We start from the raw sequence: 19,871 nt of genomic DNA on the forward strand, positions 1-19,871 counted from the left end.
CTCAAGTTCATAATTAATAATTTTACTTTAACCTGAGAAGCAAGTGGAAGTGATTCTGGGCCTTTCAGAAGAAAAATGATCAGATGAAAACAATACTTGAGGAAAGTTATCATGTGAAGCAAAAATCTAAAGAACCCGGTGAGGGTCTGAATCTGGGGGCTACAGAACAAGACTGAAAAGTGTTCTCACACCAGATTTTTAGTATAAAAACAGAGTAGAGGATTGTGCATGAATTTTCCATGGAGGATAAAGACAGACAACAACGATAAATCAGCCTTTTCCCTTGATGAGAGATGTTAGCATGTGCCTGAGGGATGGATGCCGATACTCATTTTATTTCACACTTTCAATAACCTTCTAGAGAAGGTGGTATTCAACTGAAATGCAGCAACACATTGTGGTATGATTTCATTCACATGCACATGTGCACACACATACACAATCATTATAAAAGGTTTCAGATCTATAAAAGGGGCCAAATCAGACAATAAGAAACATCTTTGTACCTATTCCCTAGCTTGTCATTTCCAGGCTGCCATCACATCACAAGTGGAGCCCACCCACTAACTGATGAAAGGCATATGTGTTGATGTATACCTTCTTTAAGAGGGAAACTCTTTACATATGTTTTAAAGAAGAAACACCGTAGGCATCCTAGAATAAAAAGAGAAGTCCAGGGGCATCTGGGTGGCTCAGATGGTTAAGCGTCTGCCTTCAGCCCAGGTCATGATCCCGGGGTCCTGGGATCGAGCCCCACATCGGGCTCCTGACTCAGCGGGGAGCCTGCTTCTCCCTCTCCCTCTGCCTCTCTCCCTGCTCATGCTTTCTCTCTCTCTCTGTATCTCTGTGTCTCAAATGAATAAATAAAATATTTTAAAAAAAAAAGAGAGAAGTCCATGGGGCGCCTGGGTGGCTCAGTCAATGGGCATCTGCCTTCGGCTCAGGTCATGGTCCCAGGGTCCTGGGATCGAGCCCCGCAGCATCAGGCTCCCTGCTCAGCGGGAAGCCTGCTTCTCCCTCTCCCACTCTCCAAGCTTGTGTTCCCTCTCTCGCTGTGTCTCTGTCAAATAAATAAATAAAATCTTTTAAAAAAGAGAGAGAGAGAAATCCATTTGGATAGATGTGGCAAGTCATGTGTCTGTGTACATGGCTGGATTCCATATACTATCACACTCAGTCTCCAAGTTTCTGTGTAAAGGGACAGATTTACATTGAAACTTACTGGATATGAATTTCTTGGAAGCCTTTAAAGGCGCTAATGATGGTATTTGGGGGATCAAGAGCCAACAACTCTATTTTGCTGCCTTTTGCAGCTTACAGTGTGGCCTTCACATAATTACCTCACTGCATCCTCCCAACCAATTCTGAGGTCAGACCTCTAACCCACACTTTATAGTAGACAGATTCCATGCCTTGGAGATGAACCCCTGTTGGCCTTCCTTATTTGAGAAATCTCTGAGAGCAGAGAAACACTACAGTCCCATGAAGTAAAGTGATAGATATGTGCCAGTCCATTCCGTCACACCAGCTGACTCTGGTTAGGTCTGACCAGGCCCCATCTGTTTCTCTCTTCTAATGGTGCAGGAGAACCTAAACATTTACAAGACTTGGAATCCCCAGTTGCAAATATTTTCTGCCTTATCCCCCCATCCTTGACACTTTGATGTTACTGAGTATTTTTGTTGGAAGCTAAAGCCCCCTGTAGAGATGATGAAGGCATGGCAGGTAGTTATAAGGCAAGTCCTGATGATTTGCCTTCTAAACCAGATTAGGAAAGTGGGGTGGGTGGTGGATTGCAGTGAGACTTCCAGCCTGCCTTTCAAATTCTCTCCCAGATACCCCACCAACTGAACAGTCATTGGCTTTATAAACTACTCTTCTACAACTGAAATTCTCTTTCAGTAAAGCCTATCAGTGAGCCACACCTCTCTGTTAACTGCTTTGTGTAATTATAGAGTTGTCCTCAGATAATTAAGAGGGTAGAAGTATAGCTGAAGATGACCCTCCCCCTGCTCGTGTATGGCAATTTGAATTTTAAAAGGAAGATACCTGTTTTAGTTACCTATTGCCATGTAACATATCACCCTAAAACTTAGTGGCATAAAAAAGCAATTGTTTATATCTTGCAATTCTGTGGGTAGGCAATCTGGGTCATTCTTTGGCTAGTCCTTGGTAGGATCACTCCTGTGGTTACAGTCATTCGAGTTCAAAAGGACTAGGGGGTCCTAGATGGCCTTACTCACATATCTGAGAGTGAGCCTGGCTGCTGACCATGTGGTCCTTCTCCACATGGCCTTGGGCATCCTCCAGCAGGCCAGACCCACACAGCAAGTGGTCCCAAAGTTCCAGGAAGCAAGAGTGGGCATGGCAAGGCTTCTTGAGACCTAAGCTCTGGAATTTACACAGTGTCACTTTCTCCACATTGTATTGGTCAAGACAAGTCACAAGGCAGCCAGATTCAAGGGATGGAGAAAAAGACTCATCACAATGCCCAAGCAAGACAGGGGCTAATTGAGAGACATGTCAAGTTGGGGTAAGGGATTTGACCCAGAGAACTGCAGGAGGTCCCCTGGTGCTGGGAACAGAGGTGGGGAACATGGGAAGAGTCAGGAAAACCTTCTGCACAGGGTCTTAGGAATAGCTGGGGTGTGGCTGCAAGTTCACTGGACACCTCACACCTGGAGCATCTATTGACTACTTAACACCAACACAAGGAAAAACAGGTTTTTGTTTAGAAGGCTGTAAAGCTTAGATACTGCCCATTCTAGACCATCCTAGTCTCCCAACTGAAATAAGGATAATGCTGGGATGGTAAAGAGGGAAAAAAAAGAGAGAACCTACTGTAACTAGGTGGGGACGGGGAAGCCAAATTGATGTTATAAATTTCCCCCGGAAAATCCACATATTAACCTGTCCACTCACTGTCCCTTGAGTGTTGAGTGCGTCCACTTTCTTCCAAGTAGACATTCTCAAATCCCACTCCCTGGATAGTTCTAGTGGATCTTATGTCCTTATTTTTAGAGCAATACTGCCAGTGCTTTGGGTCTGCCCTTTAAAATTTTTCTATAAGAATTTATAACTTTGTTCATGCTCTTTTATTTTTAAAGGGCACCTATTCATTGGTGTATCCTCCAAAGCTGATGAGTTTTCTTTGTTAAGAGATGGGTGGGCTTGGGATGCTTTGTCCAGCACAGTTGGGTCACATACTGGCAAAATGGGGCGGGGGTGGGGGGGCGAGGGGGAGGCTACAATATGCACCATTTTTGTGCTTCTATTGTGTGGGTATATGTTTGGTAATAAAACTAAAATTTAATAGTACAGCCATACGTTGTTTTATTGTGCTTCATAGATAATGCGTTTCTTACAAATTGAAGGTTTGTGACAACCCAGTGTTAAGCAAGTCTATCGACGCCATTTTTCCAACAGCATTTTCTCACTTTGTGTCTCTGTGTCACATTTTGGTAATTCTCATAATATTTCAAACTTTTTCATTATTATATTTGTTATGGTGATCTGTGATCAGTGAATAAGACTAGCTGAAAGCTCAGATGATAGTTAGCATTTTTTAGCAACAAACTTTTTTAATTAATTTATGTACATTGCTTTTGAGACATAATGCCAATGCACACTCAACAGACTACACTGTAGTGTAAACATAACTTTGGGATGCATTGAGAAACCAAAAAGTTCCTTTGACTCATTTTATTGCAATATTTGCTTCATAGTCATGGTCTGGATCTGAACCTGCAATATCTCTGAGGTCTGCCTGTGCTTTGCTTCATCCTATGGGGCTTCCTGGTAATAAAAAAAAAAAAATTACTGTATATATAATAATAAATGCTATGATAGCTACCTAAGTTTATTTTGTATTAAGAGGATCCTGTTTGTAAAGTCTTTAAAATTCTTCAACATCATCTCCTTGATACAGGAGGCCTGTGTCCACAGTGTGCATCACTAAATCTCCCATGCCCAGCACAATCTGTACCATAGGATAGGACTCCAGTATGTACTGCACTTTGTAAGTGAAAGACAACACTAATAATGATCATCCTCACCGGAAGAGGTGAGAGAATACCTGGAATCAGAGTCAAACTTGTTACATATAAGGAGTGATGCCTGATTCTTGGACCTGGACACTAATCGGCCTGTCAGAAATGGAGTAAGCACAGAGTATTTGTCCAGCACAGTTGGGTCACATACTGGCAAAATGGGGCGGGGGTGGGGGGGGCGAGGGGGAGGCCACAATATGCACCATTTTTGTGCTTATATTGTGTGGGTATATGTTTGGTAATAAAACTAAAAATTAATAATACAGCCATACGTTGTTTTATTGTGCTTCATAGATAATGCGTCAGAATTTTAAGATTACAAAGAATCTTAGCAGTCAACACATGGCTTTCCCCTTCCATGCAGCATTCCTCTTTAGAGTGTCATTGGAAAGGGTCACTCCCTGAACACTTATGAGAAAGGAAATCCTCTTCTTCTGCCATTGGATCCTTTTTAAAAAATCTACTTTATTCTTATCTTTCAAGTTGTAAAAATATTGAACAGAACTCTGCCTCCTGTAATTTCTATCTCTGGGTGCTTGTTCTGTGTTTGGACAGACCAAACCCACACTCTCTTCCATGTAACGCTCATTCAAATAACTGAATCTCCGCCATTGTTGAATATATGACAAAAATTGGTTGAGTTTCATGATGCAAACCTAAAGGGAAAGTTATCTTGAATAATGAAATTACAATATGTAGAAGGGTTAAGGACTTGTACACCATCTCATGGTTTTGAAGTGTGTAAAGACCTTGAGAGTTGACAGATTAGTCAGGGATTTGTCAAGAGTACTAATTACAAACTTTGAAATCTTGGTCAGTGAAAGTTCATCATAGTGCATCTTGCAAATATGATCAAAGTCTTTTCACTACTGATTTTATGATGCTTAACCACAGTGTGTAAAGAATGAAGGTTTTCATTAGAAATTACTGATGTAATAGAGCACATTTAAAGGAAGATGTGTTGTTAGACTATTAAAATTCATGCTCTTCCCCTACCCTACACCAGCCCCTGTTTTGGGGGCCCCCCATTGTCTCTGAATACCTGAAGTGGCATTTTGGTCTACTTTAAAGGAACTGTGCTCTTTACAGTTTTAGTGTAGCTCAGTAATGACCACCACCGTGAGGGCAGCAAAGGTGGGGCTGTTAAGTGATGTTTTTAAGACCATAAAAATAAACCATGAAAACCTGGGGGCTAACTGTGATTTGGTGAGTGAAAGAAATTTATGGCTGGCTGAAAACTTGAAAAATAAAGTGTGCAGCTGGTTATGGGAAAGGAAAGCAGTCCCTCTGTCTTGTCCTTGTTGAGTTTTAGAAAAATCAATCTTTTTGGTAGCTTTTTTCCCCTGGGAATTAAAAAAAAAAATGCACTGGCACCTAAACCATGGAAAATGAAATTAAAATACACCCAATGCACCTCCTCCAAAATCACTAGCTTACGTTTCTCCCACCCTTCTGCTGAGATGTCTTATCTGTGCCTTCCAATGGTTATCAAAATACAGGAAGGTATCTGCCAGGTTCCTTGGTGTTCTCTTTAACTGCAGGTTGATTTCCTGTAGCAGCCGAGTGGAAGGTGCACAGAGATGCCAGTGCTTGGTCTCAGTATCCCCAGTCCCACTGTGCGTGCATTTCAGGAACCATGGCCTGCTGCCAGAGGTGGGAAGGTGCTAGTCTGGGGAGAACTGGGGCATGTCTCCAGTGGTTCACCTGTCTGATGCTCTTCCTGTTCAGTTACCTCTGCGAGCCAGAGGGTGGCACCCCAGGCACTCCAGAGGTGAAGAGGAGGAAAATGATGGGGACTGGAGAGGGGAGGGCAGGGCTGGCAAGGGGAATGTTGATAAATTCTCACAGTCCTCGGTCTTGAGATTTCCATCTAATTTGGAGCCGGACCCAACGCTGTTTGGAAGAAATGGGCTTCTGCCAGACAGGTGTCACAGGTTTAGGCATTTCTAAGATGATAAGGTATGTGGAGGTTATTCAAGACCAACGGCCTCCACCCACCTGGGTCCCAGGGAAATCCAAAGGGAAACTAGTTTCCCCAGTGGCTACCTGTGGGGTACTTGGGAGTTGGCGCAAAGCCAATGGCGCCCCACGCTGTAAGTGAGCCAGCATCTGACCTGTCACTTTGTGTTGTTTTGCAGTTGCTGGATTTGTGCGACACGGTGAAGGATGATGCCCTGAGGGTGATCTCTGCCTTTAACATTCCACACACCTCCCTCCACGCACCAATCGCAGGAATCACCAATGCGCAGGCCGCCTGGGCCTTCTACCCAGCACCGCTGCAACCCGAGCCCCGAGAAGGGGCGCGCTTTCAGCCGCCCAAGCTGGAAGCCAAGTTATAGCGGGCGTGGTGCGAAGGGTGGTGGCTCGCTCGCAGCTGCCACGACACTAGCTTCTCTGACGCCTGGAACTGGGGCCAAGGCCGGCCTGGCATGCGCTGGGCCTCGGCCCTCGGGGATTTGGGTCGCAGAGCAGGCAGGGTTCTCACCGAGGCTGGCGAGATGCGCGATGGGCTGTTGGGAAAGGGAGCCAGGCGGCAGCCCGGAACACAGGGCTTTATTATGTAACCCCGCCGGCCGGCAGCAACCTCTCCCAGCTTCCGCGCTGGATCTCCCTAGACACTGGACTCCCCTGCGAACGCGCCCCACACCCGGGTGCCACCAAAGGTCTCCGGAGGTCAGTGATGACTCAGATTTACAGTGATTTTGGAAAACGCATTGGCGCTGCGTGAAAAAAAAAAAAATCAAAGCATAAAAATCAAACACTCGCGGGCAAAGTTTCAGTTCAGCAAGCGATGCTTTTCCAGTGAATCAGAACCCCTTGGGGGTGTTAGAGGAAACGCACAGACTGGGAAAGGGGAGTGTGCGCCTGGTGTTTTGCTCTCGGCAGAGCACGAACTCCGGCTTGTCCTCCCAGGCAGGCGGCTTCCGGACCGTAAGACAAGGTGCGGAAAATACTTTTACTATATGAAATTGTAATCTGTTCTTTAGAGGAGCATAGATAACAAAGTTTAATAAAGACATTGATTGACGGGAAGGCGCTCGGACTCCTTGCCGAGGATGGGAAGGCGGGCTAGGGCAGCACACCGCAGTTAAGTTGATTTCGGAACTCCGAGAGACCACGCAGGCAACGCCTGTGGTCCCAGGCAAGGGCCGTAGAGTTCCCATCCCATTTCTCAGATCCCGATTGCCCCACTTCATTTTTGCACCTTTCTCTCAGCCCCAGCCATCCTCCTTACTCCCTCTCCACATCTCGTGGCAGAGGCAGGAGTGAGCATAGCTCTGCTCGCGTCCGCGAGGGCGACATCCAGGACCGGAGCAGAGACCTAACGCCCAACTGCCCTTTCCACGCTGTCCCTTCTCTGGGCTGTGGCCCGGTATCCAGAGGACCTCCGGACCCTGCGGGAGAGGGCGGGCAGGGCTAAGGGTCACCCGCCGCGGAGAGCTCTGCGAAAGCTCCCCAGCACAGCCTGGGTTGCATGACTCCGAGCCGACCTCCTCCTTGTGCCCCCAAATAAGAGTGCTTAACCGGTTGCTTTCCCTGATGCCTTTGTTTTTTAAAGTGTTCACAGGGTCGCTAAAGCAGACGACGCGGGGGCGGCGGAGCTGCACAAGACCAGATGACAACCACTGGGGTTTTCTTCTGCGTGGTTCTTTTCCTGTCCCTGTCTGCATCGCCCAACCCCACGGAGAGCTCGGAGCACTCGGGCGGGTTTGGGGCTCCCAGCCGGCGCCGTTCTGTCCCCCCCCCCCCCCGGGTGCTAGGCCGGGCGGCTAAGGCTTGGAGTTCACCGGAGCCCACCTAAGGTCGAGGGCAACCGCTCCGAGACACCGTCAGGGTAGACATCCAGCCTCTGCGTCCACTTCGCCGCGTCCATGCCCTTGTCCTTTCCCTCCTGCAACGAAATCCCCGGGCAGAACCCGGCGTGCGTCCTTGAGCCGCCCCAGGAACCCCTGGCCTCCTACACCTCGCTCAGGACTCGCCAGAGGATGCGCTGAGGAATTGTTTAACCAGGGGCTGTGCTGTCTTCCCGACGTTCCATACCTGCTTATGCAGCATAAAACACTGATCGAAGTGGCCAACAGCGGGACAACGCCTCGCTGATTTGCTCCTCTGCAACTGAGGACCCTTCCTTCTTGGTTCCTGGGAGGGAGAGACTTTAGGGGATCCTTAACTTGGGTTTCTCTATTCCATCTAACCAGCTCTCCCCCGTGACAGGATGTTCCATCTCCCGACCGACCTTGCCCCCACTCCCGGCTGCGGCTGTCTCCTAGCCTGGGGAGCACAGGAGGGGGTAAGGGTGGGGACTTAGGACCCACATTAGAACACATGAGGGTGCGGACCCAGAGGAGTACCAGTCCCCGGAGCAGGAGTGGGAGTGGGGCCGCGGGCACCAAGGAGAAAGGGGGTGGGGGCGCGCAGGGAGAAGGGGTGGGGGGTACTTCGGTCCCCACACCACTCCCCTGCGCGCGCGCCTTCATTGGCCTCAGCGCGCCTCGCGGGCGGTTCTCTGAAAGCCTAACCAATCTCTAGGACCCCGACCCAGCGGATATTTTCTCTCCCACCCGAAGGCCGAGATTCCTCTGGGTCTTTTTTTTTTTTTTCTTTTTAAAAGGATTTTTTTTTTTTTCGAGTTCTTTTTTCATTTCCCTATTTTACCTGCTCCGCGCGGTCCCTTCCTCCTTCGCACCCGGGCTGCGGAACAGACGCCTCCGGGGATCCACTTCTTGCCTTTTTCTCCACTCTCCCCACTAAGGGCTCTGCCTCCTACCGGAGGCTCGGCGTGGCAGAAAAGCTAGGTGCCCCTGCCAGGTGGCATGAGGAGGGCGCCTAAGACTACCGCGTGAGGCGAGGGCGAGGAAGAGGATGAGCAGCCCTGCACATCGGGGTCTCACCCAGTACCCCAGACTCTGGGAGAGAGGAGAGCTCCGACATTCGCTGCCCAACCTTGGACCCGGGTGTTCTTGAGGATCAACGCAGTCCCCACGCCTGCCCCAGAGCGGCTGAGAAATTCCCGAAGCCGATCAAGGGCTCAGGGGCGCCTCCTCAGGCTTTCCGCGGGCGGCGGCCGCTCGGCCTGGTTCAGTGTGACCGGAGCGCCCCCTCTGTTCCAAGCGCACGCAGTGGCCCCCCGCTGGATGGGGGAGAGGCAAGGGTACTTTGAGGCGGGGGAGAGGAGTGGGTGCGCACAAGCCACCAGCAGCCCTAGTCACTCCAGTAAACACGCTCAGCTGGGGCCGGGCCGGCAGCGCTCGCGGGGGAACCCGGCTGGGCCACCCCCGCCTTTACCTGTTCGAGCCTGAAAGCGCCAGCGGCTGAGGCTACGGCGCGGCAGGGCGGGGCGTGCTTGCCCGCGCGCCGGGGCGGGACTTAGAGGGGGCGGAGCTCGCGGTGATTGGGTGACGGCACTGGGCCGCCAGTCTGAGTTGAGCTGCAGGGCTGTGCAGGTTTCACTTCGCTCGGCGCAGCCTCCAGGTTTTGGTCTTGTGAAACCGCTCCGTCTTGCGTCGCCGCCGCCACCACTGCCACCGGATTCTCACAGTCACCCTGCGCGCCCCAGCCCAACTGCGGCCAGCATCGCCGCGGGCTGCTCGCTTCACCCCGCTCCCGCCGCCACCCCCTCGGCGCCCTTTCCCTGGCCCTCGTCCCCCCAATGTCTGACTCTGACTCTCGGACTGAGAAACGCAAGGTAAATACCTCCGAATCCCCGGGAGCGGGCCGGGTGCCGACGGAAGACAAGCGCCGGAGCCAGCTCGGCTCCACCTCCTGTTCCCTTCCCGAGCACGTGCAGGCAAGAGATGCACGTACCCGTCCCACTTGTCGCTGGGCGGGAGGCAGCGCTCAGGCGGGTCGGGATCCCTCCCCCGCGCAAGTCCAGTTTGGTGAGGGGTCGTCCGTGCACAGGCTAACGGCACTTGGCCGACGTGCGGCTTGGCCCGGGATTCCGCGCGAAGGTGGAGAAGCTTCTCAGGGTCGGCTGGGAAAGGCAACGCGTGCTCCGCGCTGTCCCGGGAGCTGCGGCCCGGCTCCACGATACTGGGCTGCGCGGCCGGCCGGCAAGTCTCGCCGCCCTGTCCCGGAGACCCCCAAGTAGCGGCCGCGCGGTACTAGCTAGTCTGGCGGCTTGGCTTTTCTCGGGTGCTCGGGCCCGTTGCGGAACTGCGGTGGTTATTTGACGAGACTCGTTTTCCTTGTACCCATTCAGACCGAGGTTTAGGGCAGCTGCTGCGTTCGCTCTCTCGGGCTGCGGGTGCGCTGCAGACGATACCAGCCGCACGACCCATAGACAGCGAGAGTCCGAGGGCCTCCTCCGACTGCCGGGGACACGCGGTGGACGAGCCTCGGGAAGCAGAACATGCTCCATCCGTGGGGCCGGGCTGTCGTAGAGACTCGGGCACCCCGACTCCCTCTCAGTGCGGGCGGTGCGGTGCCCTCGGGGGCCTGTTACTCGGTGTTCGTGCTAGTAATGGAAGACCCGTCGGCCGCGGGGGACAGGGGTGTGGATGTGTTGGTTGTTTGCCGTGGTCACGGGTGCGCGCAGTTGTGCGTGCCCGTGGCCAGTGGTGGCCGCTTAGATTTGGAGCGTGCCCGCTGCGTACAGGGAGAAAAAAGGAGCAATCTGTGGAGGAAGGTGGGTGCTGCAGCTAAGGGAAGGGACGGCCTTTGGGGTCTTCAGCCCACCCGGCCTGGGCGGGGGTCGGCGGCCAGCAGCAAGGACCGGGGTCGGAGGACGGCCCTGCGGGTGCAGAGAGAGCGAGACTCCTGCTTTGTCTCCAGGTGACCGGCCACTTGGGGCGGTGGGAGCCGCCGAGGCTCGCGCGGCGTCCGGCGGGCACAGAGGCAGGGCGGGCTGGGGGAGCCGGGGCAGCTCGGGTCCGCGAGACTCCCGCCACGGTCGCGGCCGGGGCCGCCTTCGGAGGCGAGTTTGTCAACAATCGCCTCGCCTTTGGCGGCCTGACCCGTAGGCGCCGCCCCCGCCGGCGGCGGCTATTGGCTGTGGCGCGGAGCGACCGCGCGAGGGCCAATTGGGAGCGCGGGCACCCGGCGCCAGCGGCGCGGGGAGGTCGGCGGTGCCGGCGGCGGCGGCGGGCGCAGTGCGCGAGGGGAGGAGCGGGAGGAGGCGGAGGATGTTCCCGGCGGCGGCGGCCGGGGCAGCGCGGGCCAGAGGCGCGGCGCGCGGAGCCCTCGGCTGCCCGGCGGAGCGCGGCGGCGGCGGGCGGGCGGCCGGAGGCCGGCTCTGCGCTGCCCCCGGGGCTCTGAACGCGAGTCCTGGGCTTTGTCTCCCGCGCTTCCTTGGTGCTGACGGTCAGGGGGCTCCGTGTCGGCGAAGGACGCGGGCGGGACGCCGCGGGGCCCGGGCCGGGACGCGACGATCGGAAGGGAAGGGGCGGACGTGAGTTTCGGCCTGATTGCCTTCACAGGGGAGGGTCAGTGGGGTGAAGGAGCCGCGCGCCCCGGTGTCGCCTAGCGTGTGGAGTTACTTGGGGACTTTGCAGGGGGCGCCCGGGGACGGCTTTGGGGAGACCCCCCATTTGGAGGTGTGCACCTCACAGTGTGGGTGCATTCCGAAGTTCTGTCGGGTTCGGTGCGGCGCGCTGCCTGCCCCCTGCGGGAGGAGGGGCGCCCGGGCTGGGAGCGGGAGGGACCGCGGGCGGGGAGCGCCCGAGCCCGGCCGAGCCGCGCTCCGAGTTACAAACTCTATTGTGACGCACTTACTACGACTGACGGCCCTTGCCAAACCTTCCCCAGACTTGCTGCCCTCAGCACTTTCGGCAGAACAATGGGGCCGGAGTGGGGAACGCGGCCAGCCGCCTGCAATCGCTGCATCTGCGCCCGCTCCTGTGCTCCAGCGCAGGATCTGATCCCGGGAAATCAGAGCCCGCTGGGAGTTTCCGACTTCTTCAAGTCGGCTCTGAGCAAAGAGCACATGGGAATAGACTTCACACAAGATGCTTCTCCTAAAAACTGTGTGTGTGTGTGTGTGTGTGTGTTACAGCACCGGTCTCACATTGACGTTGTGATTGTGTTTTGTTTGGTGGCAGGAAGTTTAGTCCCTCCCCCCCCCACGCAAAGATAGAGGTACCTTTGTTATTTGAGGTGTGTTCTTATTCTTATTCGAGATCGTCGGAGAAATATATGAACTAACGACTTAATGTTAAAGTAGTTGGTGTTCTAAAAATCGTGAAGAAATCAGCGAAAGTTGGCTAAATGTAGTTATTTGTTGTAATTGTTACTTTGCTGAAGATAATCTTAGTTTTTATTTTGCTTGCAGAAAAAAAGACCAAATGGCAAAGCAACCTTCAGATGTAAGTTCTGAGTGTGACAGAGAAGGTGGACAATTGCAGCCTGCTGAGAGGCCTCCTCAGCTCAGGCCTGGGGCCCCTACCTCTCTACAGACAGAGCAGCAAGGTAATCCTGAAGGCGAAGGGGACCGCTGCCCCCAAGGCAGCCCTCAGGGCCCGCTGGCCCCACCAGCCAGCCCCGGCCCTTTTGCTACCAGATCCCCGCTTTTCATCTTTGTGAGAAGATCCTCCCTGCTGTCTCGATCCTCCAGTGGGTATTTCTCTTTTGACACAGACAGGAGCCCGGCACCCATGAGTTGTGACAAATCAACACAAACCCCAAGTCCTCCTTGCCAGGCCTTCAACCATTACCTCAGTGCAATGGGTAAGCAATGCCTGGGTAAGAGGTAGTTAATGTGTGGTTGTTTGCATATCTGCTTAAAGGCTGTGTGTAGCATTTAAACTAAACTCCCTTTTAGAATCCTTTTACTGATGTAGTCCATATTTTCATGGGAATGGAGGATGTGTCAAGTAAGACATCAAACCAACAGTATTTTTTTTTTTTTTACATTACCAAGTTTAGTGGCAGCAATAAAATGTATGTAGTAAAGGCCTGTTGAGCAGTGAAGCTGTAATCCTTGCTGCCTGCCTTCATTAAAGTGTGTGTGTTGTTCTAACCACTAAGACTTACTTATCAACGATACTGTGCTTGAAGGGGACTCCGTCAAATACAGCAAATAGCTTAAAAACATAACCAGATGTATGAAGAAAGATGAGACAAGTCAATTGTTTTCAAAAATGATATTTTTAGAAAGTGATCTGGTTCATCAAGGCAGTACCAATAGAGAACCAGAAAAATGGGTTGTTTTCTACTCAGATTCCTCTTTGGGCTGATTTTTTGGTTGCTCAGAGGTTTTGGATATGGTACTAATAAGATTAGATTGTGGGTATCTATTTCAGGGATTAAAGACCGTTTTTGGGTCTGAACCAGGAAAATCTGGCAGGACAGTGAGGGAGCTGACCTGGTGGGGACTGTGGCAGGTTAGGGAGCATTTGCACTTTCTGCATTAGGACTGCGCCCCCATCTGTGGCTGTGTGGTCTCAGAGTGGTAGGTTTTCCTATGGTACAGTGCAAGATAACCCAAGAGTGCAGATTTTGGTGCCAAAGATCCCGGCATCAAAGATGTTTTGACACTGACAATTAACTTAGAACTTTGAAAGTACTGTGCAAGCCATATAAAAACATCTGCTTGCTAGATTTGACCCTTGAGCCCCCAGCATGTGACTTTGAGCATGTTCAGTTCTGGTGACCTTGGTAAGGGAATACATCTGTGTTGTTGTGTTGATTCAGATCACTCTTCCCCCCAATGGAAAATATCTTGGTCGGGATTCACCAGAATCTTACCATTTGGACAGATAAGCCCTTCCTTCCTGCATTAATGAGATATAAATAAGTTGGCAGCATTATTCCTTAAGGATCCAGTATAGATTCCCTTACAGTGTAGATCAGACTTTTGCCAAAGGCTGACTAAAACGGAGTCCTCAGACTAGAAACTTACTTGACTGTTGGAACACAATGACAAATCTTGTATTTGCAGGTATTGTGGGGCTCTGTCTCAACCTTCGAAGAGGTGTGGGTCTGTCCCCATGTTACAGAGTCAGAACCTCAGAGGATTGGTCACTTGTCAGGTTGGGCAAACCTGGGAAATAGCAAGCAGGGATGGCAGAAACACCAGTAGCTATGCATGTTGGCGAGGTGTCTTCTGCTAAAAACTGAGATAGACTTTATTGGGATCCCTCCTTAGGGAAAGGAACTCGAAGTTTTATTGCTACTATTACTTTAGCTATTACTACCCTCCTGAATTCATTTAAACCTTAGAAGTTGGTGCTTGCAAAGGTTTTTCTGCCCATTGTAAGTACTCTGAGTATATGAACCTATAGCATTCTTGCTTACTCAGTGAAGGAATAGGGCTTTATGGTGTTTATTTTTAAAAACCTATGTATTTTAAGGATCCTTGGGAAGCCTTATAGTTTTTCCCTGCAGACCTATGAATCCACCTCTACAGATGGTTGCTTAATGCACAGAAACAGTTTCTCTTTTCTTGTTACTCAGGAATAGTGGGTGACCTAGTTTGTGTGTGTGTGTGTTTTGGTATGTATGGTGACATACTGTTTAGTGAGCTTATTATAAGGTAAGCACCGTTACTCAAGATGACAGATGTAACGCTTTAGAGATCACAATCTAAATTATTAAGCAAAGTTATGTTTATACCTGTGAAGTCAAGTCATGGATCCCGAGGTGTAACTTTATAGTAGATTGGCATGATAACTGAGACTTTAATGCACAGGATTAAATGATAAGGTGTAAGGAGTTTTCTGAAGTTAGTGACCAAGGTAAGTTTTCAGTATTAAGTTCTGGGGATATTTATTTATTGGGGTGGGGGATGAATGGGGGCCTGGAGAAGACTTAGTCAGATACGAGTTTTATTAAACTGTAGAATAAAATTGACAGCCTTTGCAGTTTGTAACTTTTTTTCCTGGTTATTCTTCTAATAGTTCCATGCCTAAAGACCACTGAAATATGCTGAGTTGATAAATTTTGCTTCTCTTCTCTTTCTGGTCTTGTTTAATGTTCCTTACTCAACCATATCCATTAAGATCTTCAGTGAGACTTTTGATAATTTATTGCAAAATACATTTTTCACCAAGAAGTCTTTATGATTGGTTTTAGCCAGGGCAACACAAATGGGAAGTTATAAAGAGGTGCTCCTTCGCCTGGGGCTTCTGCTCCTTCACTCACCAAATAGTTTCTGCTCAGTGAGTTGGGATAGAAAGCAGTGGATCTTGCAGTTCTGTTCTTGCATCTTTGTTCTAACGAGAAAGTAAATTCTTGTTTGGGATGTACATTAAGTAGATGTTTATATTAGAAATGCCTTCATATTTTCCTCCATATCCCTTATTTTTCTGGATATGTTCAAACAATATTATATTTTTCCATGAGAAACAGCGGTTTTGTTTTTTGTTTTCGTTTTTTTCACTTTTACGAACCAAATTTTAGTCTCCTTATACCCTGGGTGGATTAACTTGGCCTTTGCTCTCTTAGTGAATAACCGATTATTTTAGTCAAAATCATTGACAGGTGTAGGTTTCTGAGTGCCTTTTCTGGTGAGTGTGCTTATGCCATATGTGTTTTTAATACAAATTGTACTGAATTCTGCACAAATTCATACTTTGAAGGTGTAGTTATTGCAATTGGAAATAAGCGTTGAGAAAGGTCAGAATGTGCTGGTGAATATTGTGAACAGGGTGAAAGCTAGTTAATTAACAACTTCCACGTGTCAAATGACTTAAACTTTATATTTGTTCCCTGGAACATAAGAGTTCATAGGTAGGAGTTGTGTTGTTCTTTGTATTCCTCCACATCTTGGCATACTCCTCTTGGAGCTGGTAATTATCTGACCCACCTTTTAGATTGTGAGCCCTCTGAGGAGAGGCACGATATCTTAGACCCTCCTAATGAGGGTCTGACAAAGAGGAGATGCTCAGGAGATGTTCAGAGTTTCAAGTCTTGCCCATAAATCTTTCATAGAGCCAACCGAGGACAAATCAGATTTCAAAAAAAGTCTGGTAGCAAGAAAAAGACCCTCTGTGCTACCCCACCCCCAAAATATTTTTAGTTTTTTGGATCTAACTATAAGGTTTGTCATATGGGGGTGACAGGTGACGTCTAGCTCAGCACGAGCCCAGTAGGGATGCCACAGGTAAGTGCTGAGCACTGAAGATGCAACTAGTCCAAATGGAGATGGGCTTGTTAGTGTCCGCTCACACGGAAGTTTGAAGACTTAGTACATAAAAAAGAATGTAAAATCTCTGTCGTTTTCATATTAATGATATGTGGAGATATTTTGAATATATTGGGTTAAATAAAAAACATTTTTAATTGGAGTAAAAAAAAATTCCTAAAATTTAACCATCTTAACCATTTCTAATTGTACGCTTCAGTAGTGTTAAGCATATTCACAGAGTTGTGCACCCCACTCCCAGAACTTTCCATCTTACAGAACTGAAACACTATACCCATTAAATGTCAGCTCCCCATTTCCCCTCCTCCCAGCTCCCGGCAACCTTCATTTTATCTGTGTCTATGATTTTGACAGTTTTAGATATCTCATGTAAGTGGAATTAGACAGTATTTATCTTTCCGTGGCTATTTTTTTTAATTAGCGTAATGTCAGGGTTCATCCTTATCATTATTAGCCTTTCCTTCCTTTTTAGAGCTGAATAATATTCCACTGTATTTATGTAACACACTTTTTTAATTGATTCATCTGTCAGTGGACACTTGGGTTCTTCCATCTCTTGGCTATGAGTGTGCAAACATCTCACAGATTATACTTTCATTTCTTTCAGTTATGTGCAAACATTTCCTCAAAATCACACTTTCATTATTTTTTCGTTTATTTCTTTTGAATATATATGTAGCCAGGGAATCACTGGATCAGGGTAGTTCTGTTTTTAATTTTCCGAGGAAGCTCCATACTATTTTCCCTAGTGGTTGCACCAATTTATATTCCCACCAACAGTGTTCAAGGGTTCCAATTTCTCCACATCCTCACCAACATTTTCTTCTCTTTTGTAGTAACCATCGTGTGAACTGATCTCTCACTGTAGTTTTGATTTTTGTTTCCCTGATAATGAGTGACGTTGAGTATCTTTTTATATGCTTGTTGGCTATTAAATAAAACATTTTTTATATTCATTTTACCTATTTTTTTTCCTTTTTTATTTTTTTTATTTTTTTAAAGATTTTATTTATTTATTTGACAGAGAGATAGCGAGAGCAGGAACACAAGCACAGGGAGTGGGAGAGGGAGAAGCAGGCTTCCCGCCAAGCAGGGAGCCCAGCGTGGGGCTCGATCCCAGGACCCCGGGATTATGACCTGAGCCAAAGGCAGACACTTAATGACAGCCACCCAGGCGCCCCTTTACTTTTTTTAAAGTGTTCCTTCTAGAAAAAGGTCAGATTAGATCTGTGGCTGACATTGTTTTTATATGGATGGGCTGCTTGCAGATGGGGGAGCTAGAACGTACAGTGGCGTTTTAGCGAGCCAGACCTTATTCTTCCCACTCAAAGTTCCATTTCCATGGAACTCCCTCCTTTGATTGCTTTTGTTGACTTTACAGTGAAGATAATTAACCTAATCTTGTAAGTATCTTAAATGAGCTTTGTTGATAGCTAACGTTCTTTAGGCAAATATAAACATCAGTTTTGGTTTACTTTTTTAAAACTCCGTGGTACATGTGGGCTTTGAAAAAGTTGAAGGTCGGGTGGTTTGGTTCTTCAGGCATCTCAAGACTGCCTGGGAACCTGATGGTAGTCTTTACTAAGACCCAGTTCTGGCTTCTAGGCCCAGGCTCACTAGTTTGGACACCAAGAGAAGCAAATCCACTTTATAGGTCCTGAGTGGGGATAGAAAGTGAGAAAAGTGAAAGTTTTTTTTTTTTTTTTTTTTTTTACTGGTTCCAAACAAAATTTAGTAATTGATAGCTGTGTAGACCGTTTTAAATTTTATATGTTTTTATTTTGAGATAATTATAGATTCACATGCAGTTGAAAGAAATAATGCAAAGATCCTGGGGTGCCTGGCTGGCTCAGTTGGAAGAACTTACAGCTCTTGATCTTGGGGTTGTGAGTTGGAGCCCCACATTGGGTGTAGAGATTATTTAAGAATAAAATCTTTAAAAAAAAAAGGAAGAGATCTTATATGCCCTTTATATAGTTTCCCCCAGTGGCAGCATCTTGCGTAGTAGTACAATATCACAACCTGGAAGTGACACTGATAGAATCCAGCTACCTTATTCACATTTCACCAGTCCCACATGTACTCCACTTTTGTGTGTACATGAGTGTAATTTACTACTGTGTCCTTTATCACATGTGGAGATGTGTGTGATCACCATTACAGTCAAGATACCGAACAATTCCATCCCAGGGATCCCACATGCTACCTTTTTGTAGCCACAGCTCCCTCCCTTCTGCTCCCACCCCCTGACAACCACTCATCTGTAGTGCATATCTACACTTCCGTCATATGTGACCTTTAGAGGTTGGCTTTTTTGCCCAGCATAATTCCATGGAGATCCACCCATGGTGTTGTGTATGTCAGTAATTGCTTGGATTTTATTGCTGAGTAGACTTCCACGGTGTGATGTACCACAGTGGATTGACCCGTCGAAGGACATTCGGGTTGTTGGCAAGCTCTGGTGGGGGCCTGCCTGGCACCGCAGACACTTGGGGAGGGCTAGCCAGCCCACACGGCTTGTTATACGGCATCCCCTGGCACGTCTTCTGGCAGCTGCCAGTTGAAGAATGAGGGTACAGGCCTCCTGGTCAAGCCTCCTCACCCAGTGACGGGCCGTGAGGCCACACCACGGCAACAAACTGCTGCCGTGAACAGTCCCATGCAGGTTTTTGCGTTTATGTGAGATTTCATTCCCAGAAGTGCAGTTGTTGGATCATATGGTAGTTTAGTTTTTTTAAGTGCTGTTTGCCAGAATGGCTGTACCATTTTATGTTCCCATCTACTACATGTATGAGGGGCCCGGTTTTTCTAAGTCTTAGCCAGCATTTGGTGTCATCACTATTTGTTTTTAGTCATTCTGACACACGCCTCATTGTAGTTTTCATCTGCATTTCCCTCCTGGCTAATGGCGGTGAATATATTTTCACGTGTTCATTTGCATGTGTATACCCTTCTCCGTGAAGTGGCTGTTTTCTGTCTTTTGCTCATTTTCCAATTGATTGATTGGGTTTTTGACTCTCTCACTCTTTTTGAGAGCTTTCACACATTCTAGATTCAAGTCAGATAAGTGATTTGCAAATATTGTCTCCTACTCTGTAGCTTGTCTTTTCATCCTTTTCATAGAGCAGAAGTTTTAAATTTTAGTGAAGTCCAGTTAATCAGCTTTTCCTTTTATGGATCATGTTTTTGGTGTCATCTAAGAACTCTTTACCAAGCCTTAAGTCCCAAGATTTTTGCCTTTTTTTTTGCTAAAAGTTTTATAGTTTCACATTTTTTTATAAAAGTTTTATAGTTTCACATTTTACATTTGGATCTGTAATTCATGTTGAGTTAATTTGTGTGTAAGGTGTGAGGTATAGATCAAAGTCTATTCTTTTTGACTATAGGTACCCAATTGGTCCTGCACCATTTATGGAAATTGTTATCCTTTTCCACCTACTGTTAGCCCTTGAACAACATGAGGTGAGGGGCGCTGTGTGTGGAAAATCCATGCATAACTTTTGACTCCCCCAAAGCTTAACTACTGTGGCAACTGATGGCCTGCTGTTGACTAGAAGCCTTAACAAATAAACTGTTGATGAACGCATATTTTGTGTGTTATATGTATTGTATGCTGGATTCTTATAATAAGCTGGAGGAAAGAAAAGGTTGTTGAGAAAATCTTAAGGCAGAGGAAATACATTTACAGCATTCTACTGTATTTATTGAAAAAAAACCACCTATAAGTGGACCTTGTTGTT

At 48.3% G+C, this 19,871-nt stretch overlaps 2 protein-coding genes across 6 annotated transcripts in view; both read left to right on the top strand.

Annotated features, from left to right (window-relative positions):
* Nucleotides 1-6,594, top strand: part of ACOXL (acyl-CoA oxidase like) — a 322,912-nt gene extending 316,318 nt beyond the window's left edge. The window contains exon 18 of the mRNA XM_035001042.1: nucleotides 6,188-6,594. Within this exon, the coding sequence (XP_034856933.1) occupies nucleotides 6,188-6,388 (201 nt within the window). The 3' untranslated portion in view covers nucleotides 6,389-6,594. The remainder of the gene's footprint in view (nucleotides 1-6,187) is intronic.
* Nucleotides 6,595-9,224: 2,630 nt separating this feature from the next.
* BCL2L11 (BCL2 like 11) overlaps nucleotides 9,225-19,871 on the top strand; it is a 50,558-nt gene continuing 39,911 nt past the window's right edge. Inside the window, exons 1-3 of one of the 5 annotated variants that reach the window (XM_035001039.1) lie at nucleotides 9,485-9,735; nucleotides 12,319-12,455; nucleotides 12,624-12,713. In XM_035001039.1, the coding sequence (XP_034856930.1) occupies nucleotides 12,332-12,455; nucleotides 12,624-12,713 (214 nt within the window). In that variant the 5' untranslated portion in view covers nucleotides 9,485-9,735; nucleotides 12,319-12,331. Of the gene's footprint in view, nucleotides 9,736-11,218; nucleotides 11,440-12,318; nucleotides 12,714-19,871 lie in introns of those variants that run through there. The other 4 variants (XM_035001040.1, XR_004678501.1, XM_035001037.1 and 1 more) reach the window with 4 other exon arrangements.

This window comes from Mirounga leonina, unplaced genomic scaffold (genome assembly GCF_011800145.1).
Source record: "Mirounga leonina isolate KUSES-001 unplaced genomic scaffold, KU_Mleo_1.0 Mir_125, whole genome shotgun sequence".
Classification (NCBI taxonomy): domain Eukaryota; kingdom Metazoa; phylum Chordata; class Mammalia; order Carnivora; family Phocidae; genus Mirounga; species Mirounga leonina.